General features: G+C 43.2%; 1 protein-coding gene across 1 annotated transcript in view; it reads left to right on the forward strand.

Moving 5' to 3' along the window:
- COL26A1 (collagen type XXVI alpha 1 chain) overlaps positions 1-13,504 on the forward strand; it is a 715,305-nt gene that overhangs the window by 149,485 nt on the left and 552,316 nt on the right. The window contains exon 2 of the mRNA XM_078679370.1: positions 9,679-9,801. Coding sequence (XP_078535496.1) covers positions 9,679-9,801 — 123 coding nt within the window. The remainder of the gene's footprint in view (positions 1-9,678; positions 9,802-13,504) is intronic.

Below are 13,504 nucleotides of genomic sequence, written 5' to 3' on the forward strand. Positions count from 1 at the left end.
CAAGAGTCTGGAGTTACGCAGGTGGGAGGTAATTACATTATTTCATTCTAGGCCCTTTGGTTACTGCAACAGCAGGTAGATCTTTTCAGGGCTCCGCTCTGCCCTCAATTTCCCCTCTCTCCTCGTTTCCGCTGCAGTCCACGCACCAACACTTCATTATACCATTCACTCTCAGCATTCCAGATTGCCGCTCACGCATACACGGACAGAGATAAAAGCATACTGCACACCGCCCCGTATTACAAACAACAAAACAAACAATATCCTTTCCCGTGCATATAAAGTACAGCTACAGTCATTCACAATCACTCAATCTCCAACGTATCCAGCTTACACCTTAACCCAACTACCACCTCGTAAACTCTTCGATACCTATGCAGACGCACAGAGACAGCGAAGAACAATCAAACAAACTCTGTGATGGGTCAAGAAGACACGAGGCTCTACACACCTAAAGTTTAGACCAAGAACCTACAGGACAACAACTATGCGTTGACTGCTATTGCAACAACAGTCCTAGACATGCAAGTCTTATATGACCTCATTGGACAGGAGAACCTACCACCACATGTCTGCACACTCGCAACATTTATTCATGTAGGACATCTAGTCACGGACACCCAGTCACGCGAGAGTCAGGGCACAGAGCCCATTGCTTCCTTCAACAGTCGGTTTCTTCTCTATCAATAAATCCACACATCCAAGGCACAAAACACAACCAGAAAGTTAAACCATACCTCATAACTCCAAAATACCTGTAGCCAGACTCTAACGAAAGCATATAATCACAACGGTACTCATACACCATGTCCTCGCACATCCCTCTCTAATTACTAAACTATGCAGCACAGCAAACTCTCATATCTTCTCCTTCTTCCACAAGCGACACACACATCCCCACAAGGTTAACGGACAGCACCGCTCACATCTGTACAACTGTGCTGCCTGGCACTCCAACACACCCCACACCAAGTCACACTAGCAGGCCAAACCAACATGACCAACTTCAGGCCGAAGAAAGCACTTCATCTGCATCCTCTGGATAATGCACCAGAAAATATCAGGACAATTGACACAAGATCGCATCAGCAGGAAAAGATGTACTCCCTTACAACACACTAGTGCTACATCAGATACTACCAATCACACAACACTTACCAGCTTCACTATATGCAATTAATAAAATGCATCACAAAATAATTACAAACGTTCTAAGTCTCCTGTACAACACACCTCTGCAATCTTTCCATTTGTACAGAATGAATAGTCTAGTGAAATGTGTTACTATCACCCACAACACTATGGGAAGGGCCACTGGAATGACGCGATTGTGTGGCGATTTTCGCATAAATATAGATGTGCCTCATTTGCCACATAAACCATTATATTCTGCATAATCTGCATATTTTCAACCCAGAAAATGTTGTTCTAGTTTAAACGGATTAATCTTTACAAAGATGGACTGGTCACCTTGCTGTTACATATTGTTTATTAAACTGGTACCAAACAGGTGCAACTAATGCCCAGAGTTAACACATTTATTATTGACAAAACAATGAAGTAATACTATCACAAAGTGTGCAGCATAATGCCGCATAATTTGGTGTTTTTTGCCGAATAATTTACTCAACCCCACCGAGTAATTTGGCCCTCCTCTGCCGCATGATTCCAGTGGCCTTGATTAAGGGGTACCAAACGTCTTCATATTTTCAATCCAGGGGGAACTTTCCCTTGCAACCTCTTTTCACTTGGTACTTCTCTCCCACATTGGACCTATGGGATACTCCCATGCACCTTCTCATGACAGTGCACTACTCTTCCCCAATTTAGCACTCCATAGAATATTGCCCTATGCAATGCATCACAACTTGGTATTATTCTTCCTCAACTTGACACACCATGGGGTACTCCTTGTACAACTTCTCATGACAGCATACTAACCGTCCCCAGTTTCACATACCATAGGGTACTCTCCCGTACAATCTGTAGCGATGGGGCAATGCTCTTTCCCCAGTTCCCACCAATACACACACGTGTACTTAACTTGTATCTCTCGTGACAGCGTACTAATTTCCCCACAACTTTGATACCCGGACATACACAACTGGCATGTATCTACTCCAGTACCAGGCTTATGGATTCTACATTCTCTTCCCCAAATTGTTAACCAGATTCCAGATATAAAAACATATGGAGTTGAAATTAAATACTCACATTGTACTCACAAAACAATCTACAGGTGGACAATGAAACTTCCCAACATGTCTTGCAATTCTAAGCAATCAGCACACACAAACATCATCAAAACTGAAATTCCCAAAATAGTAGAGCTGTAATTGACACAGAGAGGTACAAAGCTCGACACATTCATCAAAAGAAAGATGTCTATGGGGCATGTTAAAATTTAAGAATTTAAGAACGAATATATTTCCCAGCCTAATGAGCCTTGCAGTTAGGGAGGAAGCCAGGCACATTTCTGAACAAAAGCACATAGAATAGGAGAAACTCTGTGCATACCAAATAACTGAATAATTGAATACCATGTGATAACATCACATTTGAACAACTACTAAGCAGGCGATATTTCAACTTCCCATGATACAATACAATTTTGAACAACACAGTCTTTTTTCTATTTTCAATGCCCTTGCTGGTAGTCCTACTTTTCTTTTTGAATTAACTCGGAGGGTTTGGGTAATCCAGACTTAGGTAGCCAGACCTGTCCTGAATAGACCTGTATAACAAAAAGGAGCACCAAGGGGTAAGTAGTCAGGACGCCCCCACTCAAAAATGTATCTCAATAAGATCTGACCTACTCAGAACAGTATCTTATAATTCCAAGGACCAGGGATAAAAATTACCCTTACAGGCAGTACAATTGTTACTTGCCTGTATGTCCTACTGTTCAGAACTTATATTCAACTTTATCATTCATCACAGTTTTTCAACAAGCCAAAAAAAGAGAATTTTGAGAAAAATATATATATCGCCACACAACTTTGTGAAAAAAATATGTGAAAGAATGGGCAGCACCTCACGGTAGTAACACCAAAGGGGGGCTGCTGCCACATGTTTACCAGTATGCCCACACTATCATCATCTGTAGCTTTCCTATTTAAAGAAAAAGATGAAAGTAAAGAGATTCCTCTGGGCTGAGAAATCTATGAGAAAATGAGTGAAAAAGACAACACAATATGTGCAAGAATCACTGATTGCCTACCAAGTCCCACAAACAACACAAAAGAGGAGGAGTTGCAATCCTCAATATTGAAAGGAGGTACTGCTTACTTGCGTAAGGAATTTATTCAGTGCAGTAAGTGTCCTCACTTAAAAACTGCATCTAATTGGCCATTCATCGCAATATGGGCCAACATGGTTCGTTGCCTACTATTATTCCGGCAACTTCATCAGGGCTAGTGTGGGACGATACAACACCTTGCTTGTTGAGCACTCATACCTGTGGTCACATGACAAAAAAAAATTCATTAAAAACAAGACTGTGTACCAAATGGCAACAAAAACACAACACAACTGGGTCTCTCAACAGTAGAAAAAAGTAAAAAGTTGCGGCCCCTCTCGTAACTTCTAGTGTCAGTATCACCTAGAATCATAATGAATCAGCTATAGGCTTATGAGGATTCTACAGTTTTTAATAAAAAGAAGGAAAACTAAGTGCAACAAAGAAAATGTTTTACTATGATTCTAGGTGAAACTGACACTGGCAGTTACGAGAGGTACAGCGACTTTTTAGCGCGTAGTCCCAGAGGGTGGCATGCAAGTACGAAGGACTACAGCACCACTTGGTAAATGTATTTTAATATATTTATATACATTTTAGGAGTGAGGCTTCATAATTTGTTGCTTGTAGTTGAAACGAACACACAAGGAATGAATCATGATAAAGGTAGAGCGGTGTTCATAGAAGTAGAGCATAACTCTTGAGGGTAGACCTCCTATGAGGGCAGGTGTGATCTGCGAGCTTGTGCTAACGAGTCCAAAGCTTTTAAGCAGAGAGTTCAGGGCGGTACTGGGTGCAGTTTGTTATTTGAACATCACAGCAGCAGGTAAATCATGCAGCACTGTCCTCTAGTAGTAGGTATGGTTCTTCAGTCAAAGCACATAATGATTGACATTATCTAATCTCTTTAGATGCAAATTGGTTGGTTAGAAAGCGCAGCTGAGGGTTTTTTAGTTCGAAACCTAACAGCCAGCAAAGCTGTTTGATTCGTTAAAGGCATCTTGGGGCCATTCAGAAATCTTTCCTAGAAATACATTCTCCCCATCCTCTGTTGCTTACCACTGGCTTTCTGGTTTCTAACTCACATTGGCCTGCTTTGTATTTGTTTTAGACTGTCCAGCTTGAGTTCAACCCTTTCAAGAACCAAAGCCTTATCACACAAAATCCCCTTGTATTCTTCCACAAGTGCTATTTTCTTTATACATGACTGAAAAATCTGGTTTTTATTTTGTCACATTTGCTGTGCATTCAAAGACCGAGATCAAATGTCAGGCTCTGCTTCTGAGGGAGCTTGGGGTTTACTTTTCTTTCTCTGACTTCAAAGTGAGAACATTTATGTGACAATCTTGCTGGATACTAGAGGCAGGAAAGTTTTTTTTCTGGGCACACAACAACATTTAAATGAACTTTGCAAAAATTTCAGAACATATCAGAATAAGGAACGCTCAAACAAAGCAAAGTTTTTCTTAATTCTGAAGTGTGTTGGAAACAAATAATTTAACACTTTATCGTTTGTGCGCTGTATCATTTTATTAGTAATACTGTATGTCTGTGCAAATGTAATGGTCATTTCAATTGAAAATGAGTTGTCTGTAATGGCAGTGCGCTATCACACCATGCATACTCCACACTGCGCCACCCCACTCCACTCTACTCTGCACCACCCAATGCCATTGCACTCTCCTCTGCACAACTCTATGCCACTGGACTCTACGCCATTTCACTCTATGCCTCTGTACTCTACTCTGCACCACTCTATCTTATGCTAATGCACTCTACGCCACTTTTCTCTACACCACTGTACTCTTCACCACTCCAGTCTAGGCCACTCCAATCTACTTTGCACACCTCCACTCTGTGCCACTATGCAACACTGCACTCTATGTCAACACGCTTTACTCTGTAATACTCAACTCTGCGCCTGCACTATATGCTAATCCACTGTACGCCACTCTAATCTACCCTACACTACGGCACTCTGCCACTGCACTCTACACCACTTAACAGCATGCCATTACACTTTACGCCACTCTATTTTACGCCACTCCACTCTACCCTGCGCCACTCCACGCCACTTCACTCTATGATGAAACAATTTACTCTATACCACTGCTCTCTGCGCAACTGCACTCTACACCACTCTACTCCACTCTGCTACTCCACTCTATGCCACTTTACTTTTAAGCACTGCAGTCTACACCATTGCACTCTACTCTACACCACTGTACTCTACTCCACTGCTCACTACGCCAATGCACTCTATGGCACTCTACACCACTATTCTCTGTGACACTCTGCTCTGCAACACTGCACACTCCACCCCTGAACTCTTTGCTACTCTCCTCTACTGCAATCTATGCCAAAGTACTCCATGCCACTCTACTCTGCATCATTGCTCTCTTGGCCCCTGCATCACTCCACAGTACATGACTGCACTATACACCACTCCACTTGGCACCACTCTACTCCAAAGCAATCTCTGCCGCTCTACTCGACACCACACTACACTGTTCTTCACCACTGCACTTTGTGCCACTCTGTGCTACTCTATTCTGCACCACTCCACTCTGCACCACTGCATTCTACTATGCACCACTCTTATCAATGCTGCTGTATTGTAAGCTTCTGAATCCTATCCTGCTGCACTCTACGCAACAACACTCTACGCCAATGCACTGGACACCAGTCCAATTTACTGTATGCCACGCCACACTACTGCACTCTACACTGCAGCTCTGTACTCTATGCCACTGCACTCTACCCCACTGCACTCTACTCTACAAAACTGTCCACACTGCCACTGCACTCTATGCCACTCTACTCAACACCACTAACCTCTACGTCAATACACTCTACTCCACTCTACACCACTGCACTGTATGACACTCTACTTTCCAACACTGTACTCAATGCTACTCTACACTACACTACTGCATACTATGCTAATGCACTCTACGCCACTCTACTCTGCATTACTTCACTCTATGCCACTGCACTGTGCAGCACTACACTCTACGCCACTGCCCTCTATGGCACTATAATCTGCTCTGCACTACTGTAGCCTGCACCACTCTATGCCATTGCACTGTGTGCCACTCTACTCCACTACACTCTATGCCATTGTACTCTATGGCAATCCAATCTACTCCACTCTGCACTCCTGCACTCTACTATGCAACACTCTAATCTATGTCACTGCAGTCTACGATGCTGCATTGTAGGCCTCTGAATTCTATGCTGCTGCACTCTACGCCACAATACTTTGCAACACTCTACGCCTATGCACACTAAACCAGTCCACTCTACTGCACGCCACTCCACTGTACACGAGTCCACACTATTCCAATCCAATTCACAACACTTTGTGCCACTCCACTCTACAATGCTCTACTCCACTGGTTGGCATTCTACTACATCATTAACATTTTGCCATGCTGAACGGCAGCCACGCTAGTGTGCAACATGGTCAAAACACAATGGCAAAGACAATAGCTCTTGAATAGGCGAGACTTGTTGGCTTTGCCAATGCTTGTTAAATAAGAGGCCTACTTGGCATTAATATCAAAAGTGACCTTCACTGTAGTTCCAACTTTTACTGCACATATGACCTTGAACATATTTGTGACCTTAACAAAGAGGACGGCCCTCTCTATGTGGACTCCTCTCACTGCTGCACACTGAACTCCCTGGTGGGGACTGATCAATATGTAACTGATATCACAAGTGATAACTGAGGCAGGTCCCCATTTCTCTGGATAGACCCCATCCCATCTGCAAAACAGCTACAGCTGCCAATTCCCCTCAATAGGCCACAGCAGAATGTTTCCATACAGCTCTCTGTACATTGTGTTTATTTGTCTGCGTTTCCCAGTAGAGGGTGGCCAAACGGTATCAATCGACCATCTTCACCCTTTGACATAGTTTCCAAAAGGACAATACATACTGAGCATGTTTCCAAAGCCAGGCATGCTGTGCCTAATATTATAGGCGTCTGTGCTGCCCTTGGCCCCCTGCTGTGCCTGCCTGCCCATCCAATGTCCTCCAGCCTCATCCCCTCGTGTCTGGATGTCTAGACTCTCATGCCTGTCAGATTTCTTGAGCTTTCCCACACCGGCCCCCTGGAGTGATGATGGACACCGAGCACCTCGCAAGTATGAACTCATATCCCAAGGTCACTGAACCAGCAAATTGAGTTAAATCAATGGAGGCATTTCTGAAAAATACCAAGAACCTTTATTACAGTGTTTACATTCTTGCAGAGTTTAAAGCCAATGAAAGAGCCATTTCTGCATCATGTCTGTATCTGATGGGGAAGGTGCTGTGTGCACACATTATGGCATCAGGGGTTTATCAAAATATCTCAGAGCCAATAGTGTTTGAATGGTATATAATGAAAGTATTTTGCTGTAGCCGGGGTTCCTGCTCCCATCAGACAAGTGTTACTAGATTTACAGGGAGAAGATTGAAGAAGCAGTGACTTTAAACTGCGCCTATCAGCATCAACCCTCGTTGAATCCCTCACACTTCTGTTCTACTCAGGTTTATAACATCATGAACAATAACCCTTAAACAAGGGCACTTTTGTGCATATTATTAATGTCAAACCCAGCGTCGATGCCTTTCCACGTCACTGTGAATGCGGGCACAACCAGAGCTGCTGTGAGGCAGGGGCAATTGCGTCGGCCCCCATCTTCCAAGTGTCTCCCCCCTCTAGGCAAAGTGATAAGAAGAGTCAGAAAACTCTCTCGCTTTGTGCCTCCCCTTTCTTCCCTGCCTACCTCCACCTCTTTCCCTCCCTATCCTTAGCTCCACATAACTCTTTACCTCCCTCTCTACCTCTGTAGGCATTACTGCCTCTTTCTCATACTACCTCTTCCTCTTTCTACCTTAATGTTTGTCTTTCTGACTGCATTACGTTTCTATATTGGGCTTGAATCTCTCAACACCTACACCTCTGCCTAATCTATAGCTCTACCTCCATTCTCCTACTATTTCACCTCTCAGACTACACTGCACCCCTGGCCTCTGCTCTTCATCCACTTGTCCAGCCTGAGACGTGTTCAGATAGAAAGGTGAGAGGGACAAAGAAGGTGAAGTGATCCAAGCAGAAATGTATCAGCTTTCACCCAATGGAATGATGGCAACCCTCTGAGCAGTGCTTTGATTTTCTCTGTTGCAAAATGCCAGTTGTAAAGACCAGTTTATTCATGATAATTAATATTTGATAATTAGAGCTATAATTTCAAGTGCCATGTGAATATATCTTGATTAATATTCTGCACTAACCCACTAAACATCCACTGGGTTACCTTTTCCTTTTCTTCCCTACAGTGGAATTAACAGACTGTTTTGACACAGAATTTACCATAAAATCAAGTTTTACAGTTTTTTTACAGTTTTACAGTAAAATCAAGTTGTGGCAAGGCAATGGATAGAAATCCTCCAAATAGAAAGACTGTAAAACACCAAATAGAAACACCGTAAAACATCAAACATAAACACCTATACTCCAGATGAGGTAGAAAGGCAATTGGATATAAAAAGAGACGGACAAGAACGCCAACCAATCATCAGCAGTGTCCTGACACAAAGCTAACTCTTACTATTGGTATTGTACACTGTAGGTCCTTCCACAACATACAGCTAAAGATGTCTGTGGACACAACAGAAAAAAAGCTAGATCAAACAATAACTAAACAAATGGCATCCTTGATGCATATTTCGACTTTTTTTAGCTTATTTAGATGGCTGATGACAACCAGGTTGTTCTTTATAGTTTTGTTTGCATGCCCCATTTCTGAAAAATGTACACACATATTTAATATTGATCCTCAACAGGAGGACCTGAATTAGCAAAAATCATGTATTGAATTAAGGTTGTTCGCCATAAGAGGCCAAAAATTGGGACATGTCCAGGCCCCAGATATCCTTCACATGGCTATGGGTACAGCTAGTATTATCGCAAAGTACCATAGTGTTTTTTGATGGCAAGTGCCAGGGACACGGTTCCCACTTTAACCCAAGCTCCAGTTTGTGAGTAGTCCATCCACACAAGCATCCATATTACAGTGAGTTACCATGATGATGTTATTAATGTCGACTGCATTACTACCCTCTGCAGAATAAAGCTTCCTCTGCCTCATAACCCCCATGTTGGCTTCCATTGTTGCCTAACCCTACAATTTGCTTGTTTCCTGCTAGAGGAACTCATTTGCAAAATACAACTTTGTGCAATTCGTTAAATTTCTTTATCAAACTATCACTGGATTGACCCATGAATGTTTGCATCAGATGCTCGTACATAGTGCATCACATATTTTGCTGAGTGCTGGGTCACCATAGTATATTTAGACTACAGAACTCCATTGTCTGTTATGGTTCTTCTGCTGATCTGAGACTGATAGCTACTAAAATCTAATCCCAAGGTGTTCTCTTTGCAGGAACTGGTGCCAGAACACTGTGACGAGGACTGTTTCTTGCCAGGTGCATAATGGCTCTGAGACAGTGATCCAGAGAGTGTACCAGAGCTGCCGCTGGCCGGGCCCATGTGCCAACCTGCTCAGGTAAGTCTTGCTACACAGCTCATTCCATTTGGCACAGTGCTTAATTTGAGCCAGTGGTTTCCATGCTCTGCACCAGCACTTAATTGTTCACACATGCACTTATGACAGTCTGCCACATGGTGGTGCTGTTTGTCTAATTTAGTGTTGAGCACAACAACAGCTGTTTGTTCATTCAACCTACATTTAAATGACTAATACCCTTCACCCAAGCCATTCTTATAGCTCTGGGTGCCTGGAATAGTCTGAATTGTCACACGTGTACGAGTGTGAGGGTTAGTAATTGTGTTGGTACTGTTGTTGGCAGCACTGGCAGGGGCAATGGGTGGTGCATGCTGATTGTCCTCCTAACTAGGGCCCTGGCACTTAATTGTATCACAAATTAAGCACTGTATTGGCAGCCCAGGTGGAGCAACTGTGAGGATACAGAATCAGGTGGCAGTAGATGAATAAATGTTTCCAAATAGAGGATGTGAAAGTTTGTATAATTTGTCACAATGACACTCAGCTTTAAGACTTACGGTTACCTGATACTATCTGATCACTCCAGCCCTAAAGGAATCGCAACAGCTCCTGGTAGAAGAAACATAAAACTCTGTCCATACCTTGCAAGGTAATTTGTAGGACCTTTCCCTAATTGCCTCTGTACAATGTGCCCAGGCTACAACCTCTGGTCAAATTTAGAGATCATAAAATTATATCTTGATCAACTACCCACACTCACTGCTGGCATGGCCAGCTTGCGAGCTGGGCAACTGGGCAATTTCTAGAGGGGTTGAAGTCAATGATGGCTGCTTTCCTGAGCTGTGAACTGTGGAGCATAGCATAAGATAGCTGCAAATAATCCAAGCATTGGTAAAGCCAATCGGTTTTGCCTTTTGGCCCTATTGGCTTTGCCAATGCTGTGCACACCATGAAAAAAATGAAGAAAAAGGCACCATGGTATGACCACTATTGTCCACATCATTCAGTAGGTGCACACGAGCACAGATGTATCTCCACGCATGTATGCGCCATTTCACTTTTCTCATTTACTTATGTAAGATGGCATACGCCTCTAGAATCAGTAAATATATATTTTTTTAAGCACAAAAGCAATAAATAAATACAAAAAAGGACCGCGAGAATGGGGAGAAGGAATAGAGTAGAGGGTGGACATAGAAGTAGAAAAGAAGCACACAAAAGAGAGAGCAACACATGGCGAGGGAGATGTGCACAAGAAAGAGATCACTGATGAGGAAGTATGGGGGGAAAGCACAAGAGAGAGAGCAGCACACGAGAGAGACTGCAAAATGGGGGGCAAAGAGGAATGGTATTTGACATGGAAACAGCATGCAAAGGAGAGAGCTTTTAAACGTATGTACTCTATGCAGGCGCCGGACTAGCCATAGAAGGCGCCGGGGGGTTTGCCTAGGAGGTTGGAAGGGTGGGTGCTGGTTTTGCACCAGCCCCCAGTAACAAAAGTGGCAGTGCTGGGGGCCGGTTTTGTTAAGCATGGCATGCTTGCACCCCGCCCCCCCACCCACCCACCGGGGTGGAGGCCTGTTTGACAAAATGGTCAATGCTGCTTTGGGTTCCCTATGCTTTTGGGTCTCCATGGGGTGCTTTAGCTGAATGAAAGTAAAGAGAATATGCTCTGGGGGGGAAGTACAGACACAAAAGGAAGGCAAGCCATCGAATAAGAAGCAAGCAAATGAGAATGACAACAAAAATAACCAATGGTAAGCAGTGGGTGGGCTGTAAGCTGAAACTAAGTTCATTTTAGGTCTTTCCCAACCAGACCTCTTGCACTGTATGAGAGTCTTGATCTAAGTATGAGCGGGGGAGAGACTTCTTACGCTGGATGAATCGAGAGGGTGTGGGGGCCTTATGGACAAAGCTACTGCCTTTGGAGCTGGGGAACCAGGTTTGAGCCTCTGCGTCAGCTCAGCATCCTGTGATTATGGCCAAATCACTTAACCTCCCTTTGAATACCAAAATTCATGCTGGTCCGTACTGTCCTGTAGGCGCTAGAGGGGACGAAGAGGGTTACCCTACTGCAGACTGCACCTTATATGGTCATATGAGGGCCTCGCGGCCTCAGTTGACGTCACTGTTCTCCTCCGGTCAGAATTCCCTTCCGGTGCCCAGGGGAAGTTCTCCAGCCTGTGATACCACTAAAGGCCCCCCACCCCGATGTGTGGGGGTAGGGGGGTTGAGGGGGGGGGAGTGCCACAACAGTGCCCTTGTGTAATGTAACCGGTGCTCATGTAAAGCGCTCCAATACCTTCTGGCCAAGTTCGCACTATATAGACCTGAAGAAAAAAAAAGTATGTGGTCACCCTTTCATCTTTGGCTGGAAAGACTATTGCAAGGGTATCTATTTTTTAAACGAACTTGAAAAAGTTGTTAAATGATGTGATTGGCGTGATACTTGGTGAAAGGTTGCTGGAGCTGCACATTACTGGCTGCTAGTGCTGGCCGTACTATAGTTTTGTCTGAGCATTAACCCCAAGTAATTGTCTCTTTGAAAAGTTTTCAGCACATTTTGTTTTCGCTGTCATAACATTACTTTTTGATCATATCCCATCAGCATCTATCAAGGTTACAGCCCATTGTCACTTTCAATCATTTCTGAGAGCTGCTATTCCTATATCCGTGCTAAAAATGCATCTGATTTACAAGCTAAAATTACTTCCAGGTGTCCTTTTCACATTTGTATATTTGTATGTGTGCTATTTATTTTATTTTTTATCCTTTTAGCTCTCATGCAATCAAGAGACCGCTTTAGAGTGTTAATGAAAATATGACGCAATCAAAAATGAGAATCAGCACTCATGTCTCACGTGGCACTTGTTTAAAGTAAAACAAATAATTCATGTACTACTTTTTAAATGTAGATTCATTTCTCGCTTAAAACAATCACTGCTTTGAAGTGACAAGCAAACAAGCAAACGCACATCAGCACATGGTTAGTATAATAATACATACAATGTATTCATATTTATTTGATTTTTTTTCTGTTTTGATCTTTGGTTTTATTTATTTGTTTTATTAGTGAAGAAATATTTCATTGAGTATCGTTCTCAAATATATACAGATAACTTATAAAACAGTAAGAGATTTGTTCACAAATGTACACACGATAGCAGATATTAACAGTTTTTAGAAAGGACATTGTAATCAAAACTTCATAAAATGTTTGACATTATATCCTATAAAAATAGGTTTTTATTGATATATTTTAACAAAATACAAGGCATGATCAAAAGAAAAGAACATGATTTAAGTTTTGAGTTGCAGAATAACAAAATTGACTCTGTATTGAGCGACTCCTCCCCCTCATTACAGTTAAAAGCTGAGGGAGCCCGGCCGCGCTGGTGTGAGAAGCGCGAGCACCGCGCTAGTGGCGAGAGGCATACTTTTAAAGAGAGAGACTGTTTGATTGAAGAACTGCTCTTTCCTCGATGCAGAACTGCTTTTTATCCAATTGCTTTTAATCTTTGATGTAGTGTTTGTGTAATACTGTGTGTGCTTTGCTTCATTTTGCACATCCCCTTCCATTTACCCTGATTTCCGTCGGTCCCCGGTCCGTCACGGCTGCTGGTGCCGGTTGAACGGAGGGACGCGACTCCTCCCCCTCCTTCGCCTCACTTCCTGGCCTTTCTCCCTATAAGAAGGAAATGGGGGCGGCGCACCAAAGGCAAGCCCGTCTGCGCCCGTCCAC

Source organism: Lissotriton helveticus, chromosome 3_1, assembly GCF_964261635.1.
Source record: "Lissotriton helveticus chromosome 3_1, aLisHel1.1, whole genome shotgun sequence".
Lineage (NCBI taxonomy): Eukaryota > Metazoa > Chordata > Amphibia > Caudata > Salamandridae > Lissotriton > Lissotriton helveticus.